Source organism: Ornithodoros turicata, chromosome 10 (assembly GCF_037126465.1).
Source record: "Ornithodoros turicata isolate Travis chromosome 10, ASM3712646v1, whole genome shotgun sequence".
Lineage (NCBI taxonomy): Eukaryota > Metazoa > Arthropoda > Arachnida > Ixodida > Argasidae > Ornithodoros > Ornithodoros turicata.
Genome location: NC_088210.1, coordinates 8,655,061 through 8,678,046, shown reverse-complemented (window position 1 = coordinate 8,678,046; position 22,986 = coordinate 8,655,061). Strand labels below are relative to the sequence as shown.

Here is a 22,986-nt window from a genome sequence, read left to right as displayed (position 1 = left end):
GCGCCGCAGTCGCACGGAAACTTTCCACGACAAAAAATAAATAAATAATAGCCACATTTGTGCCCGTGACTCGAAAAAGGTAATTGATTCCCGTTACCAATTACTCGACTCCAAATGTAATTGAGTAACGAGCAAAAAAGGGAACGCGTTACTCCGCATTCCGTTACTCTGCGTTACTCCGCACAAGAAAAAAAGGCGTATGCCTCCCGTTTTCAACAAATCAGTGCTGATAACGATATCATTCGATTTAATGGTTTTCAATGGGGGTGCTATATGGCGAAGTTCACTTCTAAGAGTGTAGAACGGTCCAACAAAGGCTGACTGCACCAGTGGGCAGTGGCTTGACATGGGCAGAATATCCGGAAGACAACTTAATCTCTGTCGGAAAAGTAATGCAATTACTCAGAAAAGTAACTGATTATTCGAAAAAGTATTTTGACGGCCAAGTAATTGACTACAAAGTAACGCAATTACTAGTAAAGCGTTAACGCACAGGTCTGGAAAACCTTCGACGGTCAAGCAAGAAACGTTCTCCTTCTCATTCGACGCGCCGGTGGCGACGCCGTGCAAAGATAGCTCCGAGCACGCACTCTTAGCGCTTATACGTTTCCAAGTACAATCTGGCGTCTGAAGTGCGCAACCTCAACCTCGTGAGCGGACGCTGTATTGTTTCACACGATAACCATGCACAACAGTATATATTAGGCACATATAACACGCCGGCAAGAGAAAGAAAAGGCTTCATACCGCACTTCAGAGCCCTAGCAGTCGCAAGACGACGACACGCAGGTACACTCTTAAAAATGAACTTGACCGCATAGCACGCTCTGCGCCAACCATTGCCACGAATGATATCGTTATCTGCTCTGATTTGTTGAAAACGGGAGGCGTACGCCATTTCTGTGGCAATTATGAACAGCATAAGTGTCACAAAAAAGGCGCACGCCTCCTGTTTTCAACCAATCAGGGCAAATAACGACATCATTCGAGATGATGGTTGGCTTGGAGCGCGCTATGCGGTGAAGTTCATTTTTAAGAGTGCACACATCCGCTATTTCGGGAGGACATCCCCTCTGGCACTCATCCAAATTCACAGGCGGCGCTGCTGTGTTCTGTTCTTTGATACCGAAACCGTTGTAGCACCGTATTTTAGAGGGACAATCTGTTCTCCGAACACCAGACTCGGAACGATGTTGTCACGTGATGCTTGTCACAACCTCCACGACGCGAGCATCTTGGACGAAATCGTTTCTTTCGTTTCGGTCATTTCATCTCAGTGAGGGTAACACCAGCTAGATAGCTCTCCCTCTTTCGCTACGTCGACACAGGGTGTCCCAGTAAACGTGTCATTTAATTAGAATAAAAAAACTACACCACCTAGAGTCATGCGGTCAATGGCATTTGTTCTTACTGGGTTTTTGCCACCTCCTCATGTGAATGTCGTGTAACGTCAGTTTTATTATGTAAATTTTTGCCAGCTTAAGTCGGAAATTTGCCTATTAAATTTAAAGGTAACTTTTTTACCCCACCAATGTGAAGAGAGTGTCTAGTTTAGTCAAATTAATGATAATTGAAAGGGATATTCAGGAGCTATCCCGTCGGAAAAAATAGTCGGACATCATGCTCTACGGAGGTCGCACAGAATAGCGCACGATGAATTTTTCGGCGCAATCTTTGTCAGTCCGACGAAAGGAGGTTGGAAGCGGCAGCCCTCCCCGACATCGCAGAAAGAGATAAAACAGGCACGGCTTATCACGTCCGACTTTCGCTGGGATAATGCTTTCCCTCCCCCAATTTTAGGAACTGTTACTTTTTCTACTATCACTCTGTGGGCTGGCTTCGGAACCTCCTTTCGTCGCACTGTGAGCGATTGCGCTCAAAAAGTCATCGTGCGCTATGGTCCGGTGCTCCGAAAAGCATGATATTCGGCTATTTTTTCCGATGGGATAGCTCGTGAATATCACTCTGAATTATCGTGAATTCGAGTGAATTCGGCACGCTCTTCATATTGGTGCGGTAAAAAAGTGACCTTTACTTGGCAGATTTCCGAGTTCAGTTCGCAAATATTTACATAATTAAACTTGGAGTACATGACATTCGCATTAGGAGGTGGAAAAGACATAATAAGAACAAATGCTGTTGACCGCATGATTCTAGGTGGCGTATTTTTTTTTATATTATAATTCAATGACACGTTTTCTGGGACACCTTGTGTAGTCAGAATCCGTCTGCTACTGCGATTCGCCGTTCTGCGAATTCAAGAACCCGCAAATGATTCCAGCTTACTTGGAACCTGCAGGCCTAAATACTTAGACAAAAAGTGTAAGGCGCTTTCCTGAAAATCACTTATGAGAAAGATTGAGACCGTTTTGCGTTTTATTTCCGTGTTGTTTCATTTCTCCAAGGCGCACGACCGCTGAAAGCGCGTTCGTGATTGGCTACGGCCGTTGAAAACACGATCCTGATTGGCCGACTCCTAATTGTTACGTCAAGTCGACGAGCGCGCGGGCTTTCTGTATCTACACTCGTAAAAATGAACTTCGCCGCAAAGCACGCTCCTAGCCAACCATGACCTCGAATGATATCGTTATCTGTCCCGATTTGTTGAAAAATGGAGGCGTACGCCTTTTTGTGACACTTACGCTGTTCCTAATTTCACGAAAAAGGCGAACGCCTCCCATTTTCAGCAAATCACCGCTGATAATGGTATCATTAGAGATTATGGTTGGCTAGAAGCGTGCCTTGCGGTGAGGTTAATTTCTTAGAGTGTACACTCTTAAAAATGAACTTCACCGCATAGCACGCCCTTAGCCAACCATCATCTCGAGTGATATCGTTGTCTGCTCTGATTTGTGAAAACGGGAGGCGTACGCCTTTTTCGTGACACTTATGCTGTTCATAATTGTCCGCTGTTCAATAATATGCTGTTCATAATTATGAACAGCATAAGTGTCACAAAAACAGGCGCACGCCTTCCAGCAAATCGTGTCAGATAACGATACCATTCGAGATGATGGTTGGTGAGGAGCGTGCTATATGGTGAAGTTCGTTTTTAAGAGTGTACACTGTTAAAACAGAACTTCACCACATAGCACGCTCCTAGCCAACCATCATACCGAACGATATCATTCTGCGTCATGATTTGTTCAAAACAGGGGGGAGGCGCCTATCTGGGACAAGATAATCTGTCCCAGATAGGCGCCTCCTCCCATTTTCAACAAATCGATGCACAGAATGATATCATTCGGAATGATGGTTGGCTAGGAGCGTGCTATGTGGTGAAGTTCTGTTTTAACAGTGTAGGTGATGTTGTCGTGGCACTGCCAGAGTGACGCGTCACGATTTTCGTAATTCTCCGAGCAACCTTTTGGTGGGCGCACGGATAACTTATTGTCCGTCTGCTCTGTGTGTGTGTGCGCGCTATAAGAATGGTGCATTCACTCGGGCTTTCAGGGATTCAAATCTATTTCCCTTCTTCTAGAGCCGTACAAATCTTCCTCACAATTGGGCCTGTGGCTGCGTGGCCCATTTTCTTCTGTCTGTATAACGTACGACGGCGCCTGGGAGTCGATCGATTGTTTAGCGATTCAACGGGATGTCTCGCAAACACTTGCCGATTGTAAATATTTCTCTGACGATCCTCCCTTTATATTGCCAAGTCGGTTAGTTGCGGGACCCAGTACGCTCCACTTGCAAGACGCAGTCGCACAGCTGGCAAGGAAGACAACATGTCCTACCCAATAATCGACGACAGCCAGTTCGATTTCAAACAAAAGCAGATAATTGCTCAGGCGCGCATTGAAAATGGCATCCACATAATCGAGAATGTAAGTATAGCTCTTTTTTTTTTTTTTTTTTTTTGTCACCTCGTAAGTTTGTTTTTGAAATCGTTTTCTGAGTGATTTTCTCCGAGTCACCACGGAAATTATTTTCAATTATAGTAGTTAAAGTGTAGAGGTCCTCAATCATGTACGCTACGCTCTAAAAACGGAACTTCACCGAAAACAGAAAAAGGAGTAATTTTACTCTTTTGGGGACTAAATGCGTTGCCACAAAAAATAGTCCCTTTCGGGAGTAAATGCGCGGGAGTAAATGAATGTTACAGAGTGGAGACTGCATTTCACGTTCTATGTTAAGAGTCTCAGGTACATAATTCGTGTGCATACATGAAAATACTTTGAGTCGAACCGTCAACCGTGATATATCGAATGATATAAAACCTTGCGACATACATAGCGCACAATTTGCGAAGAAAGAAGCGCTAGCTGTTTCTTACACTGAGTGGGTGGAAAAGTTCTAATCTGGCTGAGTGATACAGCCTTATGCCCTCAAATTGACGAATAACACATTTTTACGTAGACTGTTGCATTCGGAAGACCATTTGCGCAGTTCAGCAACAATTTGCAGTTCTGGGGTCGAGTAAACGTCGGGGTTATGGAACTCGAATGGGGAGTAATTGCAGTTTATGGGGATTAGAAGTGTAATTTGTACTTTTTTTACTCCATTTTACTCCTTCCTAACCCTTTCCTTTTCGTATGGCGTGTCAATGTAACCTCCTTTCCTCGCAGCTTTGCGCTCAAACTACGAGCCGTCAAAAAAGAGGCGGAGCCAAGGGCTCATTTCCACGGATTTTCGACGAATTGATTTCGGCAATTGCCGTTGGGATTATGTGCTGTACTGAGTAAAATGACCACGAGGAACCCATTTCCGCAAAGAAAACGTTAGGTTGCCTTGGGAAATTTCGGAGTTCAATTCAGGAAATTAACTTTCAGTCGATTGAAATGAAATAAAAAGTTTACCAATATGTGACAAAGGCTATTGGCAGGAAAAAAATCCCTTGATCGCACGTCTCTCCGGGGCCTACGTTTTTTATTACGAATTTCTATCATCGTTGGTGGACCACCCTGTAAATTTGCAGCCCTACATACTTAAAAATGCACATCACTACTTTGCGCGCCCCTAGTCAACGATCATCACGAGTGACATTGTTCGAGCCTCTAATTTGTTTTCAAACGGGCGGCGTACGCCTTTTTTTTATACCCATTATGTACCTTATAAGTGGCGCAAAAAAAAAAAGAAAAAAAAAGGCGTGTGCCTGCCGTTTTGAGTAAGGTCGGTCCTTATGCCGAACGATCCGCTAAAGCAATAAATCCCGTTCTTTTTCGTGTTTTTTTTTTTTTTTTTGCAGGAGGCGGGTCTTGCCGAACGATCCCTCTAAAACTTTGCACTCCCCAACGCGCTCACGCACCCTCTACGAGATTTTTCAGCAGTGCCATCACCACGTCATTTCTTGGAGTGTACTTGACGAGCAGTCCGTGGTTGCTAGCGACACAGTGTTGTTCATAATTTTAAATTTTGAGTTGCTAGGAAATCATGACTGAAACTGGGATGAAAACCGTGAGGAGATTGCAGCACACTTAGAGCGCCTTGAAAACATGGGTTTTTATTCAACCAGATCACGGGAAAAGAGCGTGCAAATAGTATGTTCATTTCTGGGCTTTTGAGGCTTTGCGATCCCGGCGACAGCGACAATTTTTTCTGTTCCGCGCAGGCGGTAGCAATAACAGGTTTCTTCCAACCGTATGGTTTGGTTGTCAACATCACTTCAGGATCTGCTCGCATATACAGGGTGTCCCAGAAAACGTGTCAATGAATTATAATAGTAATAAAAAAAAACTAGAGTCATGCGGTCAACGCTGTTTGTTCTTACTGTGTTTTTGCCACCTCATGATGTGCATGTCACGTAACCTAAGTCTAAGTATGTAAAGTATGGCGAGCTTAAGTCTGAAATTTGCCAGGAGAGGTCACTTTTTTACCCCACCAATGTGTAACTAACTTTTAGTGTTGTTGTAACTTGTAATGTAACTTTTTTACCCCACCAAATTTACTCAAATTCATGGTAATTGACAGGAATATTCAGGAGCTACCCCCCTGAAAAAATAGCCGAACATCATGCTCTACGCAGCTCCCACAGGATAGCGCAAAGTAAAATTTTCAGCGTAATCTTGGTCGGTCCGACGAAAGAAGGTTGGAAACCCAGTCCACCACGGCATCCCAGAAAGAGATAACACAGGCATGGCTTATCGCGTCCGGCTTCCGCTAGGATAACGCTTGCCCTCTGCCTATTTTAGGAACTGCTTCTTTTTCTACTATCACTTGTGGGCTGGCTTTGGAAGGCTGGCTTTTGCTTTAGGCGATACAGATTTTTCATAAAAAACTATAAAGACTACAGACATGCCGTTTTCACTTCTATCATCTCTGGGCCGGCGGATGTTCTTGGCCATATGTTGCTCAACCGTCAAATCATTAATTACATAAAAAAAATCGTTAATTAACTTTTTAATTATAAAAGCTACGAAGTTGTCCCAATGAAACCATCTGTTCCTTTCGGTGACCTGATTTCGTAGCCGTTTTCAGAACAAAAATCCGTTAGGTAGATCGTCCGCAAAAAATTCGTGAAGGAACACTATTTTTTTTCTTTATTTTGTTGATTGGGCATCTTCGGAGACCCGTCCTTCCTTCACCTCGATCTGACACCCTGTGTACACGGGTTGTGTTCTTTCCGTGTCAGATTCTCTGTTGCGTAGCTAGACGCGAATGCTTTGCCCTTGGCATGAATAGTAGTCGAGATGGAACCTTATGTATTGCGCCAATTTTTCCATAGAGTGGATCTCGGATGTGCGCCAAAGTAGGAACTCAAGTCAAGCATATGACTCGATTCTATCCGGTGGCAATGACTGAAGGTGTGAGGATGACCATGGCCGTTTTCTATCCGATTAAGGGAGACATGTGAGTACATTTCTCTAGACGCACGTAGTGTAAGGCTAAAGTGGTTTCTGTGTTTACAATGCCATTTAAGTTACCCTGTGCCGAAACCAAAAACCGCTCATTAAATTCAATGGTCACTGAATACGCACGTGGCGCCACCAAGCGAGTAACGTGTCACGTTCGCAGAGGATCCACTGCTTCCTGAAAAGTTGACACGTTACACCCTAGATGGCGCCACGCGCGTGTTCAGTGACGATTTGTTTCAATGGTCATCAATTTGTTTCAATGGTCAATGGAGAGCACGTGTGGCAGGGGTATTATACGCCGCGTGCAGCATACACTGTTAAAACAGAACTTCACCATATAGCACGCTCCTAGCCAACCATCATTCCGAATGATATCATTCTGTGCATCGATTTGTTGAAAATGGGAGGAGGCGCCTATCTGGGACAGATTATCTTGTCCCAGATAGGCGCCTCCCCCCTGTTTTGAACAAATCATGACGCAGAATGATATCGTTCGGTATGATGGTTGGCTAGGAGCGTGCTATGTGGTGAAGTTCTGTTTTAACTGTGTATAGCTACAGAATAGTGGGCGGACTCACTTTACGTGCGAGTCTACTCCCAAATATTCAGAACAGAAGCTGTGTTTGGAACCATGTTGGTCACGTGTTGCAACGAATGCCCAAAATATATTATTTTATACTTAGTGACAACTCAGGAACTGCACCACAGCGGTACACGCATCCGCCAGCGAAGAACGTAGTCCGTCAAAAGGGAGGGCGGATCATGGAGGAAGGAAACACAAGGAGCGGCCCCTCCGACAGTTTTCTATCGGGACGAGCGTACACTCTTAAAAATGAACTTCACCTCATAGCACGCTCCTAGCCAACCATTATCTTGAATGATATCGTTATCTGCCCTGATTTGTTGAAAACACGGGGCGTACGCCTTTTCTGTGACAATTATGAACAGCATAAGTGTCACAGAAATACGCGGCTTCTGACAACATCCCGTCCTCCGGGACCATAAGGCGCGTGTCACTCTTAAAAATGAACTTCACCGCACAGCACGCTCCTAGCCAACCATCATCTCAAATGATATCGTTATCTGCCCTGATTTGTTGAAAACGGGAGGCGTACGCCTTTTTTGTGACACTTATGCTGTTCATAATTGTCACAGAAAAGGCGTACGCCTCCCGTTTTCAACAAATCAGGGCAGATAACGATATCATTCGAGATGATGGTTGGCTAGGAGCGTGCTATGCGGTGAAGTTCATTTTTAAGAGTGTACTAGAGCTTGGCCTCAAGGGGCTCATCCCGTAACGCCTCCCAGCAGCGGCTCAGCCTCGTGCGCACTAGCACATGCCGGCAGCGACTCTCAGGTTAGCGTTCGGCAGCTCGCACGGAAAGCAAGACCGTCAAGAGCAAATGCCTGGAGAATACTTGGCGCGCAGAAGTGCCGGGCCTATCATGTCAGTGTCCTTCGCCTCCAGATTTCCCAAAACGACTCCAGTTTTGCAACTATTTCCTCAACATGCAGAGTAACTTCTCCAACTTCGCTGACAAGGTATTGTGGTCCGACGAGGCCCAGTTCACGAGACATGTGGAACACCAGCAATGCGCACTGGGTGAGATCAACAAGGAACCAGTGGTCATTTAGTGTGTGGGCAGGGAGTTTCGATAGAACGATAATTGGGACGCTAGATTATAGCGAAAACTTGAACGGAACGCGCTAGATCAGCAGTGTTCTTGAAGGTGTCGTTCTTCCTTTCATTAAAGACTTGTTTCTGGAAACAAGGAGGTCGGTGTGTTTCCGGTTGGACGGAGCACCGTCTCGTGCTTTCCACAAGGCGCGACAGTTTCCGGACAGCCACTTTCCTGGAAAATGGATAGGATGCCCAGGACCTGTGGCCGCGCGGTCTCCCGACCTGACCTTAGATTTTTATTTTTGGGGACGCCTAAAGGGAATCGTCTACCGTACTGGACCTCTGCCATGAAAGTCGCCTGCCGGCCTATACAGCGGAAAATAAAATTGTCAAAACGTCTAAACGAAGAAAAAATGTTAGCTGTGCACTGGTGTGGAAGGAGACCTCTTTCAGCGCGCCTTGTAACATCGCACATCTTCGAAAATCATTGCATAATTCCAGTGACATCGTGGCGTATCATTTCTTCGTGACATCCCCGCCTCACTATTCTCATAAAAAAAAAAAAAAAAAAAAAGAACAGTCTTGTGCTACGTTGGCAACTGTGAGCGCTTTTGGAAACGTTACACCCACTTATGTGTCACTTTATTTATAGGCCTAGCACCTTTAGCAAGCCCACGTTAATTGCGAAATAACTTTGTCATAGTTCAGGTCGTGACCTCAGCCAAACTGTTCAGTCTTACCTGTGCCGACAGTCGTGGAGAAGCTATCGGCCCTTCATATGGATGGCGAGCCGTATCACTAAAATAAACGATAAAAAAGAAAGAGTTGGACAACAAAGGATGATAAATGCAATCACCACATGCACCTGTCGCGAGCGTTAATGGGGGAATTAAAGGGGCGAGGCGACTGATTTTTATGTGTCGCCTCCCGGAGAGCTCTGACGGGATGCGAAAGGCGAGCGGCAATTTGCGCGGCCCGAAATTCGATATGATCCCAATTTTTTTTTTCCACTCCTTGCTTTTGTACCACGGTAATGATTTTTTTCCCGTGGTGGGCTAATTCCGACCCGTGCTTCCCGAATCTGTGGAGAGAAATGTGTGAAAAGAAATAGGTGTCTAAACTGGAATATACATAATAGGGATGTTGCAAAAAAAAAAAAAAAAAAAAAAAAACTAGCTGCCATAAATGGCATATTAAGTAGGTACCGATATTTCTTGCCGGAAAAGGTAAAATTACAAGTTTACAATGCATTGTTCGTGAAATATAGTTACTGCTTTCTTATATGGGGCACGACTACACTTGGTAATATAAATATGTTATCCCGTTTGCAAACGAGAGCACTTAGGGTTATTGCTGGAACTCGCCATTTCTCCCAGGTTCCAGATTTATTTAGATACTATAACAATATCCCTATACAGAAGTTCCTCCATTACAGACTTGCACTGACATACTCGGTGAGAACTCGGCAAGACAACACAGCGTTTTTACAACTTTGTAACATTCAAAAACGCCCCTCTCCTTATCAATTTCGTGCATGAACAGTTTTATACACGGCGATGTCGAACAAATTATGGCAAACAATCAGTGCAATATCTGCTACCTACTGTTCTTAATAAATACATTCGTATCTTTTCCGATTTCCTGCTAATGTCTAAAAATAGACTTGTTTCCTTTTTCCTAGATATGAAATAGTGTGCTCGTTTTTTTTTGTGCCTTTATTCTTGATATGTATAACATTCTGTTTGTTCGCATGTGACTGCTGCTGTGCGTTGTGTAATGGGAGCGGGATCTCTGTCAAGCCTAATGGCTTTTTATCCCGACTTCCATCCGCAAAGGAGAAATAAACTGAAAGTGAAGTGAAATGTTAGGTTGACTAGGTAATTTCCGGACTTTAATTCTGAAAATTAAAGTTCCCACGGCGAAAGGTTCACCAAACTGCGCTCACGCTGGCAAAAGCTCTCTGAAGGTGAATACAGATGACCCCGCAATTTTCCGACGTGTGGACGTTTAGACGTTACGTCAGACACCCTGTAGAAAACAAGCCAGTTGCTGGCTTGGGTTGTTGAGTCTTGAAGTTCATTTTTTTTTTCCTAAAGAAAAGAAGACGGGAACAATTTCTATAATCCTTCCCATAATCCTGACCTGTCGTATGTGAGCCGATCGACGATCATGTTTGTTACCAATCATGTGCAGTCACGTAAGCGAGGCGGAAGAACCACTGGCGAAGAGGGCCGATGGAGGGTGTAGCGGCCTCGTCGTCATCGTCGCTCCTGTTTGCGCCGCAGCACTCTTCACGCGCCTCACTCGGCGCGCGTCATAAAACATTCTTGTTGTTCCTCTCGACTATGAAGGTTCCTGCCTCAGTTCCTTCATCTCGGTGACCCGAACTTTCGAACCGGTCCTGCCTCAATTCCTTCAATTCATGCATGACGTCCGAGGGCAAGAATCACTAAACAAGCTTCGCTCCAGAGTACCGACACTGAATTCCGAGAGCGAGCATGCGCCATCTTGTTTTCGCGCCACGCTACGACGCTACCGAGGAGGAGGAGGAGTGTCGTTGGGAGGAACCCGAGAGGTCTGCCTGCCTGATTAGGCGGCATGTTTCTCGGGAAGGGAAAGGTGGTGGAGAGGAAGAGAGGAAAGGGTGAAGTGGAAGACCGAGCGGAATCCGCTCGGGGGGAGGATAGCTGCGTCCATGGGCCGACTTCAGGGGAACTGTGCCGGCATACGCCTATTACACATCTGAGGAAAACCCAGGAAAAACCCCAGACGGCACAGCCGGCCCGCGGATTCGAACCGCGGACCTCCCAGTCTCCAAGCGCACGCGTTACCGCTGCGCCACCGGAGCTGGTACGACGCTACCCACGCGCAGTTCAGGCGCATTTTAGCGGACAATGCCATCTATCGTGCGCTGGTGAAATGTTTTTTTTTTTTCTTGCAAGCCGCTCATCAAAAGACCAACGGACTTGAGCTCACACTGCCATCCTCGGGATGCTCTGGTGGACAATACATGAATTATGGCACAACAGTCATGCACGATTCTCTATCCCACAGTGAGCATTATTTTAGCCGTCTTTCATTCCCAACTGGAGGATGGTACGGGTGTGATACGGGAACAAGATGGCGCCCCTGCTCTCTCTTGGAGACATCAGTGTCGATACTGTGAAGCGAAGCTTATTTAGTGACCATAGCGCTCACAAAACGTCATCCATACGCAAATATGGATGAATAAATCAACTGTTTCAAAGTTGCAAAGTACACGAAGCTTAGCTCTGCTTTTAGGTATACAGGGTGTCCACGCTAAGTGTGAACAGATTTTTTAAAAATATATCAATCACTTTTTCCGAGATGAAATCAATTGCAATATAGCATATGCTGAAGGGCACTCCCTAGGGGGGCATTAACAGACTCCTAAGGCAATGTCTTAATTAACTTTCAATAATTAACTTTTTAATTATAAAAGCTACGAAGTTGCTCCAATGAGAACATCTGATCTCTTCGGTCACCAGATACCAAAGCCGTTTTCAGAACAAAAATCCGTTCGATAGATCGTCCGCAAAAAATCCGTGAAGGAACGCCATTTTTTTTTATTCATTGCGCATCTCTAGAGACGCGTCTTTCCTTCGCACCCAATACGAGAGGATGAAAGAGCACACTATCGCATCTTGCGTCCTGGAAAAAGATTAAAAGAAAACAGAAAATGCAGCCAAAATGCAGATAAGGGCAGTCGCACCAGCTCCGGTGGCGCAGCGGTAACGCGTGCGCTTGGAGACTGGGAGATCCGCGGTTCGAATCCGCGGGCCGGCTGTGCCGTCTGGGGTTTTTCCTGGGTTTCTCTCAGATGTGTAATAGGCGTATAGGCATGTTCGGCTGGAGTTTCGGGGGGCGACGGCAGCGCTGCTTTTCTCCCCTGGTGGGCCGGTCTTGCAACTCTGCTAAGTACACTCGTATTCGCTTCGGCTACAGTCGCACGTGTTGGTTCAAGTTTTTCGCTTAATCACTACCGTTCGTGCCACAAGCGTTCGTAGGAACAACATTAGTACCTTTATTCTCACTATAAGGGGGGATACACTCTTAAGTGGCTTGTGGGTATCATTCCCAATGGCATGATTGCGTTTGTTTCTGAGCCCTATGGGGGATGGCACTCAGATTCCCTCATAACAAGGCAGCCTGGTTTTCTCACACATGTTCTGCCTGGTAATGAGCGACAAGGGTTTCCCAGCGATAAAAACTATAATGGAGGAACAGGGAGCTGTTCTCCTGATGCCACCATTCAACACTGGGGGAGGTCAGCTTTCTGTAGAGGACATGAACTCTATACTTGTCATCGCACAAGTAAGAATCCATGTAGAGCGTGTAATTCAGAGGTTGAAACTGTATAATGTCTTGAACAACGGCGTACCGCTTGCCCTAATTCCCCACATGGGTAAAGTAATGAAAGTGTGTGGGGCCCTTGTCAACCTCCAGGCACCGATCATAAAATCGTAGCTATGTTAAATGTCCTACTGCTCTGCAAATGTTACCAAGGCCTGCTAAACTTCCATGGAAGTGGGGTGCCGAGAGACGTGAAATAAAACATTGAGAACATACACTGTAAACTTTTTCACACCTTTAAAGGTGTGCGCTATGAACATTCAACCTGGTTGCGTAACATTGCATCTCCAGGATGATATTTTACAAAATTTGGAAAGCATTACTAAAGATCAAGTGTCAGTGCAAATCTTGCTTTCATTATGCCTTGGATATCGTAGGTACGAGCTAATGCATATATACATCGCTATCGATAATCGAGCACGCGCAAGTGTCTACAATACTGTTGAACAATGTTGAGATGTTGCAAGACTGAATTTTTGGAGGACAGACAACACTCGAGTAAAGAAAATTTGTGCGAAACCGTGCTCCATTATGATGTTACCAAAATTACACCTAAAAAGGCGTGCGCCATGCACGTTGTTACACCTTTAAAGGTGTGAAAAGATTTAGAGTGTACTGACTTGTGACATATACAGGGTCCGCCAAGATAAACTCCCGGGTTTGTAGTGCTGATAAAATGAATTATGCGGGACCCTCAGAGCCAAATCGCATATCAGAGGATGAATAATGCTCTAGAATTTCATCTCATAGCCTTGCTTTTGTTTAATTCGCCGTGGATAATTCGAAAAAAGGAAAAACCGCGGCTCTTTTAACATTTCCTATTGCCTATACGGCGCTAAGCCTATAAAACCACCCGCGGGGCAAGACTGCTATCATGCCGCTAATCCCGCTGCATCCTGCACATTCACATTACAAAACTCTTCCTATGTTGCGTATTGCTTGACGAGCAGCGTCCCTTTCTTGACATTTGCTGGAGAGAAAAAAAAACGTTTTGTTTGTTTGTTTGTCTCTAAGAAAAAAAAAAAAAAAACAAGGAGAAATTGAACTCTTCTCCCGATTTGTTCTGCTACTCCTAACGAAATTCTCACCCCACCCCACCCCCCAAAACTACTTCTCAGGTGCTCTACTCGCAAGTTCGCCATTCACTATCCACATGTTCACTAGAGAAAAAAAACTAGAATAAAAACGTCAATCCCGCGCACTTCAGAGAACGAGTAAGAGAGCCGAAGCATATCCCAGCCGTACGAAGTACTGTGTGGCTATGCCAAACAGCACACCGCGTACTTAGCAGAGTTGCACAAAACTGCCACAGGCGTCTCTGAAAGCAATGCGCACTCGCGCCCTCTGGCCAGCCGTACAGGCCTGTTCCCCTGAAGTCGGCCCATGGACGCAGCTATCCTCCCCCCGAGCGGTTTCCGCTCGGTCTTCCACTTCACCCTTTCCTCTCCTCCTCTCCACCACCTTTCCCTTCCCGAGAAACATGCCGCCTAATCAGGCAGGCAGACCTCTCGGGTTCCTCCCAACGACACTCCTCCTCCTTCCTCCTCCAGGGCAGTCGCGATAGAGTCACCCGATAGATTTGTGTTTTTGTTTTGTTTCCGCAAGTTAAAGCTAATCTTCGACGCATGAGGCGGCACTGTGCTCTTTCACTCTCTCATACTGGGGGTAAAGGAAAGCCGCTTCTTTGCAGATGCGCAATAAACCAAACAAAGAAAAAAATGGCGTTCCTTCACGAATTTTTTGCGGGCGATCTACCGAACGGATTTTTGTTCGGAAAACGGTTTTGGTATCTGGTGACCGAAGAGATCAGATATTCTCATTGGAGCAACTTCGTAGCTTTTAGAATTAAAAAGTTAATTAAGACATTGCCTTAGGAGTCTGTTAATGCCCCCTAGGGAGTGCCCTTCAGCATATGCTATTTGCAATTGATTTCATCTCGGAAAAAGTGATTGATATAGTTTTAAAAAATCTGTTCACACTTAGCGTGGACACCCTGTATATGCTATATTAGCCTATAGACATAGAGGGTGTCCGGCAAGAAAGTGCCAAAAAATCACTAAAAGAAAACTAGGGGTGATAAAAGCATGGGACTTGCTTTATGAGACTCCTGAACGATTTTGCCACCTATACTGTAATGACTTTGATTAGTGTAATTAATGAATTAGCGCAATTTCGCTAATTAAGTTCTGAAAAATGCTGAGGAAACGTCACGTTTTCTGCCGGAATTAGAAAGGCCATGTCTGGAATAGCGTATCGCAGTCAAAATTAGTTGGTTTCGCGCACGTTTTTCATAGAAAAATTGCTACCCGAAAAGCACCCGCAATCCTATCGCAAGTTGAGCGGTCTCGCGGCCTTTGATTTGCCGCGGATACAAGCTCCACCCAAGGGCCCTCCCTCTGCTAAGAAAGCAGGAAGAAATAAGCGAACAAAATCGGTAAAGAGGAAGAGTGAAACAGACCGCAATCCTGTTATCAATCACCTAACCGTGTGACTCCGTTTATCGGTTTCATTTCAAATAGCCATTTCAAACTTGCAGATTTATGCGCATTAACACATTATTCATCTCATTTCAGGGTTAGAATTATGATGCAGGATCCAAGCAACCGGTACATGGGTGTCGAGTTTTCTTTAGAAAGCCCCATTTATATGGTCTTCGTTTTCCCCGGCACGTTACCAGATCGAAAGGATCACTACTACAACCATTTTCCCCCTTATCTCCATGTACTCCGAATTGAATGCATTGCGGACGACGAAGTGTGGGTAAGTTTGCTCTAGTTGCAATGTCGGCCTCTTAAAGTTTCGATAAAAGGGGCCAAAATTCGCATTCCCTTTTCATGGAGGAAGGAGGTGCTTTTCCGTTTGCATGACGACGTACGCTATCCCGACAACGACCTATGGATATCCTTGGTTAGGCTTGCACTGCGTAAGCAGCACGTACCATGCGCGCATTTCCATGTATTGAAACACTAGAGCCAGCTGACCAACAAGGCTGATATCGGACATGGAATCTAGAGAAATGGAGTAGTACTTGGAGGGCTTTTATTCGTGGAATAATTTAAGAATAAGAAGACCTCGATGAAAGGCAAGACGCTCAACTTTCGTCTCGTAAACAGGCGACGCTTCTTGTGGCGCAAGTCGGTGCGTTACTGGGTGATCGATATGGCGTCTGACTGCAGATCTGCCGTGCAGTGCTCCATTTATCCTCAATGCGTGCTTTTGTGCCGTAGCGTCACAAATTTTCAGTGTAAAAAATATTCTTGCTGCAAGCGGCACTTTGGCCATAACCTTTTTTATAGAACACCTATCACTTACAAAAAACAAACAAACAAAAAAGGCTACGGCATGGGCGGGGGCCCAGGTCCATACGCCCCGATTGCCCTTCCTGTATCCGCCACTGCATATGTGTGTTATCTCTGTTTTCTCAATGCGTAGTAACATATACGCACCTATCTGAGTCGGCCCTTTACTAAAGTATGGGACTCGTTCGTTACACTTTGTAGATTCTGTCTCCTATAGAAAAAGTGATCCACATGCCATTCAAAGCTAAAAAAGGACGAGAAACAAAGACAGTGAATTTTAGTGCAACACAGGTTGACTTGTACGTATTTGGAGTATTGTATTTAAAATACTGCATTTTAAATACAATTTGCAGTATTTTGGTACTCTACTCAATACTTTTTGTTTTGTTGATTTGTACTCTATCTAAAATACATTTTATGGTATTTTCTACTCAATACTCTAATTACATATTTTGGATCTCCCTCTCAAACGTTCCGTGTCTCGTCTTGCCATTATCTTGCTTGCTCAGTGGAAATTTCTTGAGTCCCTCGGAGTTGGCCCGAACATTGGCCTTTCTTGGAAGTCTCCATTTAGAGATCTTGACCCCGTGTGTCCTTGGCCGGTGAGGCGTCTATTATGTTTATGTGTGCCCTGACACGGTGACGCCGAATTCTGACCTCGCCGAGCAGGGAAGAAGTTTCTTTGTTCTGGGTCACGTATACTTAGTGGAGTTATGTGGTATCTCTTTGTCATCTTTCTGGGACTTGTGTTTAGATGACTCCTATCACACAGGGCGGCTCGCGTAGTACACGGAGTTTAGGTGAATCACGTCACATAGGGCGACTTGCCGCATTCACGAGTGACTGGTGAATTTTTGCATTCAAGAAAGTATCTTGTACATCAAGTATCTTGCACGTGTCTGAATACGGGCTATCGTCGTTGCGTGCGCAAGGGATAGCGTTGTGGTTCTGCGAACAGCGCGAAGGTCTTTTGTACGCACTGAACAACTAACGTTGTTCCTGACAGACGCAAAGACGATAGCGTACGATGCCCTAAAAATCGCTAGAACGGAACTCGTTAAGACTGCGCTCATTCGGAATTCCTTGGCTTCGCAGGTTTATGTTGACGACAAACCAAAAATCCATCACGGAAAAGTGAAAGTCACCTCAATGAGGAAGCTTACCATGGAGGACACAACTTCAGATCCTGCAGAGTGCCCATATTTGCTGGAAGTACACTTGACCTGTCCGACGTCCGAGAAGATATTCAACCACGTAAGGTTTTCAATTAAAAGCTCACTCTAAGAAAAAAGGGGTGTATGTGGGGAGTAAAAGCAGCCTTTTACTCTCTTCTCTCGCACAGTACACCCCGAGTCATCGCTTGGGAGTTCCGATACTCCCCTTAACTGCCCTGTTGTAGCGTACACACAGCACAGACCAGCCTTCACTTACGCCCACAATATGAGATCATGGGATATCACTCCCAGTATTGTGACAGCATTCTTTACTTTTCATTTAGTGGATGCAAATGAATAGACTTTTGTGTAACTTATATACATTACATACGAAATTGATTTCTAAACTAACTAAAGTTAACTAAAGTCTTGCACAACACAGTAACCGCTAAAAGTCGAGCTTGGTGTATCTAGAATCTTTAGTGGGAGAATCGAAAGGGGACACTGGTATTTCGAACATACAGAAATGCAACCAAGATACAGAAAAATACAGACCATTTTTCACTAGTTTTTGGTACAACATGAGTAGTATCTTATCTTATCTTATAACAAATAGTTATAAGTATACCGTCCACTACACTAAAAAATGGCACAAGAAATAGCAGTGAAAAGCATGTGTGCCAGAATGTGCACAAAGAGACTGCGTCCCAAGCAGGTAAGGTAATGGCATGCCATTTTAGGGGTGTTATCCGTACACCCCAAAAGGGAGTTGTATATGTGACGAGTGTTTACTTCCAAAAAAGGTGTAAGGACAAACCCTTTTTTCTTAGAGTGTACCGTAATTTCACGCGTATTAGCCGCGGCTATTACCGCCGCTACCTAGTCGGCTATACCTGTGTTTCAGCTCCTTTCCGTCAGATGGCGAAATGGTCGAACGCGGCGGCGTTGTAGACGACATCGAAATCTGAACAAGTAGGACAGCAGGAGATAAAGTTGAGTTGTTCCAGCCTCAGAACATCAGTTTATCTCTTGTTCAACAGGTGCCGCTTGCGTCGATTTCCGTCGTATGAATGTGTGTATGAGTGAGCAAAAATGTAAGAGTGAAAGGAGGGTGAGTGAGAGTGAGTGGCTGGTTTGTCGTCCCTTCAGATGACGCACCCCGAAAGTCGCTGGAGAGGCGTGTTAGCTTAGCTCAATTGGTAGAGCCCTGGACCGGCAATCCAGAAGATGTGGGTTCGATCCCTACAGCTGGCTAACCTTTTCAGTGACTTTCATCTTTCAAGTAGGACAGCACCGCGTTCGAGCGTTTCGCCATCTCACGGAAAGAAGCTGAAACACAGGTATAGCCGTTTAGGCAGCGGCGATTATCGAATTTTCACGATTTACCCGCGGAAAACAGACCAAGCGGCATTATCGACATAAAACTTTGGGGCATAATACGTCTTCTAATGTGTACTTTAGCATTCCGACGCTGTTCTAATTTGTTTCATCCTCGTTGCAAACCCCGAAGTTTATCTCGATGAACCCTGTAAATCAGTAAATAAAGAAATACCAAGCGAACTTACATTGATAGAATAAGCCTACGAAACACTGCTGCGCAGATCAGAAGAAAAGGGAATGCAGAAAATAGCGCCTTTTCGGCGGTTCCTTACATTCCAGGATGAAGTAACCGATTTTTACCCCCCCCCCCCTCTCCCTCTCTTCAGCGCACGATACCAATCCGGATATTTCTCACACGCTGTAAAGCAAACATGCAGAACCACCTATGAGCAAAGTTTCAATCGGATGGAGGAACGCATCTCTGAGACGGGCGGCGTCGTGCAAGAAATGCGTTCTCTGATATCGAACGGTGGCGGCGCGCTGCGGAGAACGGAGAACTATCGCAGTGTGGACGCGTCGTCTGCTTTTACACGTTTATTCAGCGTTAAGTGCGGTAGGTGGAACCGAATAGTATCGTACCATCGCGGCACAAGTGAATAGACACAGGAATTACGGAAAAGAACCATCGAATCCGAACACCGGCCCACGTGTTATCCACACTAGAATGGTGACAGTGTCGTCCCCTATAGGTCGATCTCGCAGCGAATACACGACCGTGTAATGGCTAAACTCTCCCTATAAACGGCTCTGCACGCTCTGCATGAAAAGAATGCGAAAGTGCAAAAGAGCAGCTTGCACTTTGTGAAAAGAATGCAGGGGTGCTGCGCCGGGGACTGAGGGAGCAAGTAAAAAGAATGCACCTTTTGCGTGCTGGGACGAGCGACTTCCTCCTCCCTCTTTCCCATCGTCCCTTTTCCGAATATTTGGATTCTTCGACGAATTGAAGGTTAACCTAAAATGTTTGACAGATGATGTATGGGATACTATATCTGCTGTCGTCCTTAGATGCTGTTTAAAATATGGATTCTTTAATTCATTTGGGCATTTTTCTCTTTCTCTCAAGCAAGCGGCAATGTCGAAGCCCACCTCAACCCTCTCTCCCGGTGGTTACGTCATCTGGGAAGGGGACGCCTCTGGAGTGTAAGTGTCAACTAGTGATGAGCAAGTCAGTTCAGTTTTGTCAACTAATTCATTTACTTCAGTTCACTCCACTGGACTGCCTAAAAGAAGAATTCATTCGACCAGCTGTTTGCAATTAAACACAATGAAGTAATATATAGTCCCGTCACAAACTTTTAATGTGGTTCGACCAAGAGAGATACAACAAAATGAGCTTGCAATTTAGTCTTCCAAAGCTTCGAGTCATTAGCATGGCAAACGTAATCTTTTAGGTCGCTTTTTATTTTGCTTTAATTTTCTACGTGTATTTTTTAACGAGGAAAGTAATGCACAGATCAATATGAATGATGCCGTCGTCGTTCAATGTTACAGTCGTGTTTTTCTGATCACTTACGTCTGATCTTAAACATCAACACATCAGCAGGTTGAAGAAGCCCGTATCGGAGGGGGATGCTGAATTTACTCAATCTTGCTGCGAGTATTTTTTCTTTTTCCTTTATTTGTTCTTTTTCTTTTTTTTTCTTTTGTCTCCGGTGGAAAGGACTTTGCTTGTACGACGGCGTGCGCCTAAAGGGCGGTACTCTACTCGAAAAAATCCGTAATTTTACTCCAATTGACTGTCGTCAAGATGATTGCGAAAGGATGAAGCACGAAGTCAGAGTAACTATTTAATACCTGAGCTTTCGGGCAGAGTCTGCCCTTCTTCAGACAAAAGAAGCAGTTAAAACATTGCTTATATAAGGAGTGGGATTGGTGAGAGAAAGAATCAAAGGACAAGAGAGAAGGGGGGGCAACGCAAGGATGAAATAAAGCAGAAGGCTATACATTTGATAGATATCTGACGCCAAGACCGTTGGAAGCAACGTACACCACTATTTTCGTTTGAATTTCTGCCGGCCGCGCTTGGCCGTTGAAAAGAAGAAACCGGTTAAATATAAGTTGCTTACAGCTAATGTGAATTCCGCGAAAAAATTACTTGTGCATTCAAAAGTTGGACAGTGACATGTTGTAAAAACAATGCATATACATCAAAATAATGAGGGTAGGGATTGGGCATTTTTAAAATAAAACTATACAATCCTACACTCTTAAAAATGAACTTCACCGCATAGCACTCTCCTAGCCAACCATCATCTGAAATGATATTGTTATCTGCCCTGATTTGTCGAAAACGGGAGGCGTACGCCTTTTTGTGACAATTATGAACAGCATAAGTGTCACAAAAAAAGGCGTACGCCTCCCGTTTTCGACAAATCAGGGCAGATAACGATATCATTTGAGATGATGGTTGGCTAGGACCGTGCTATGCGGTGAAGTTCATTTTTAAGAGTCTAGGGTATAGGGGAAGCATAAATCATTATTGTGAATTAATCAATCAGTCACAAAATCAAATTAATTAACCAAATGACAAGCATTTACCACAGCATTGTTGATTGTTGGAACAGGTGGCGAAATATCAATGTATAGGGGAAGCATAAATCATTATTGTGAATTAATCAATCAGTCACAAAATCAAATTAATTAACCAAATGACAAGCATTTACCACAGCATTGTTGATTGTTGGAACAGGTGGCGAAATATCAATGTATAGGGGAAGCATAAATCATTATTGTGAATTAATCAATCAGTCACAAAATCAAATTAATTAACCAAATGACAAGCATTTACCACAGCATTGTTGATTGTTGGAACAGGTGGCGAAATATCAATGTATAGGGGAAGCATAAATCATTATTGTGAATTAATCAATCAGTCACAAAATCAAATTAATTAACCAAATGACAAGCATTTACCACAGCATTGTTGATTGTTGGAACAGGTGGCGAAATATCAATGTTCCCTTTTCATCAGGTGGCAAAGCGGGCCGCTATGTACATTTATACCATGGGGAACCAGACTGTGAAACCTTGCAATTAAAAACGATTCTCTATTCGTACGCTTATAATCGTTAGTGAAGCCGGATTCTAAAACTACAATCTTTGCGTTGCTTCTCTCTTGTTCTTTGATTCTTTCTCTCACCGATCCTACTCCTTATATAAGCAATGTTTTGACTGACTTCTTTTATCTGAAGAAGGGCAGACTCTGCCCGAAAGCTCACGCATTAAATAGTTACTCCGACTTCGTGCTTCATTCTTTCGTTATTATTTTTCTTGACGACGTTTCATCAAGCTGGACTGTGTACTATTTTACCCTCTTCATCCTAAGTGACTGCTAATTCCATTGCTGGCGTATGCACCGTAACCTAGTTATTACAAAAGCTTCGTTTGGAGCGCTTACAGCGCAGCTCCCATAAGCGAAAAGGAGCGAAAAATTTCTTATTTGGAGAATACTACCGGTCATCAGTTGAGGGCCACGAGAGAGAGAGAGAGAGAGAGAGAGAGAGAGAGAGCAGAAGGAATAACACAGACACATAGCATCCATGTGGCTTACAAGCATCCTAACATAACGAAAAAGTACAAGGCAACAGGTGGTCGCCTATTTTAACATGCTTAGTTGTTCGAGCTAGGAATGGTCGTCAAGCGTGGTGGTAACTTGTTCTATTCGCGAGGAGGAAAAAAAAAGAAAAAAAAAAGCAGAACTCAACAACTGCTTTCTGCAACGAAACTCACTTACGAGGTTAATGTGCTTTCGCCTGGTGGTATGACCCTCATCCAGACTTGTACAAAATACTGCACAAAAGTATTTAAAATAAGATACTAAATGCTCTCCCTAAAAAGTATTTAAAATACAGTACGAAATACTCAAAACTGAAAGTAATTTGAGTAGAGTACTAAATACTCTAAGAAGTATTTAAGATACTCTTTAAAGTACTTTAGTATTAGCAGTAAGTGAAATGCGTCTTCTGAACGTGGCCTTACAAATGGAAGGAATAAACTTCATCCGTCATACTTAAGCATATCTTTCATTTGCAACGTCTTGGTCTCAAGTAATGTTTGGTGAACTTTGGTGAACCCAAGTAAACCTTGTTGATATGTTCTGACCCAAAACTTCGTAATCCCTCCCTGTATGTCCGTTCGGGTCTTTCAACCTCTGGGACGTGTTTATTGCTTTGGTGACCGAGGAAATAAATGCCGGGATTGTCTTGTACCTAATCCCCTGGTGATTCGCCTGACAATATGAATAGGAACGGTTTTCTGGCGAAGTTGGCTATTGACAAGAAAGGCTAAGCGTGGGACCAGCCTATTGTACAAGAGTTTAAATGACAGATTCGCGAATTCCCGAAAAAAGAAAGAAAAAAGGGGGT

At 44.4% G+C, this 22,986-nt stretch overlaps 2 protein-coding genes across 2 annotated transcripts in view; one reads left to right on the top strand and one right to left on the bottom strand.

The window, feature by feature from the left end:
- LOC135370098 (COP9 signalosome complex subunit 7b-like) overlaps positions 1–22,986 on the bottom strand; it is a 337,544-nt gene that overhangs the window by 150,602 nt on the left and 163,956 nt on the right. The gene's annotated exons all lie outside the window — the stretch shown is intronic.
- Positions 3,664–22,986, top strand: part of LOC135370028 (uncharacterized) — a 28,890-nt gene continuing 9,567 nt past the window's right edge. Inside the window, exons 1-5 of the mRNA XM_064603696.1 lie at positions 3,664–3,827; positions 6,665–6,789; positions 15,363–15,549; positions 17,184–17,342; positions 19,686–19,762. Coding sequence (XP_064459766.1) covers positions 3,729–3,827; positions 6,665–6,789; positions 15,363–15,549; positions 17,184–17,342; positions 19,686–19,762 — 647 coding nt within the window. The 5' untranslated portion in view covers positions 3,664–3,728. The remainder of the gene's footprint in view (positions 3,828–6,664; positions 6,790–15,362; positions 15,550–17,183; positions 17,343–19,685; positions 19,763–22,986) is intronic.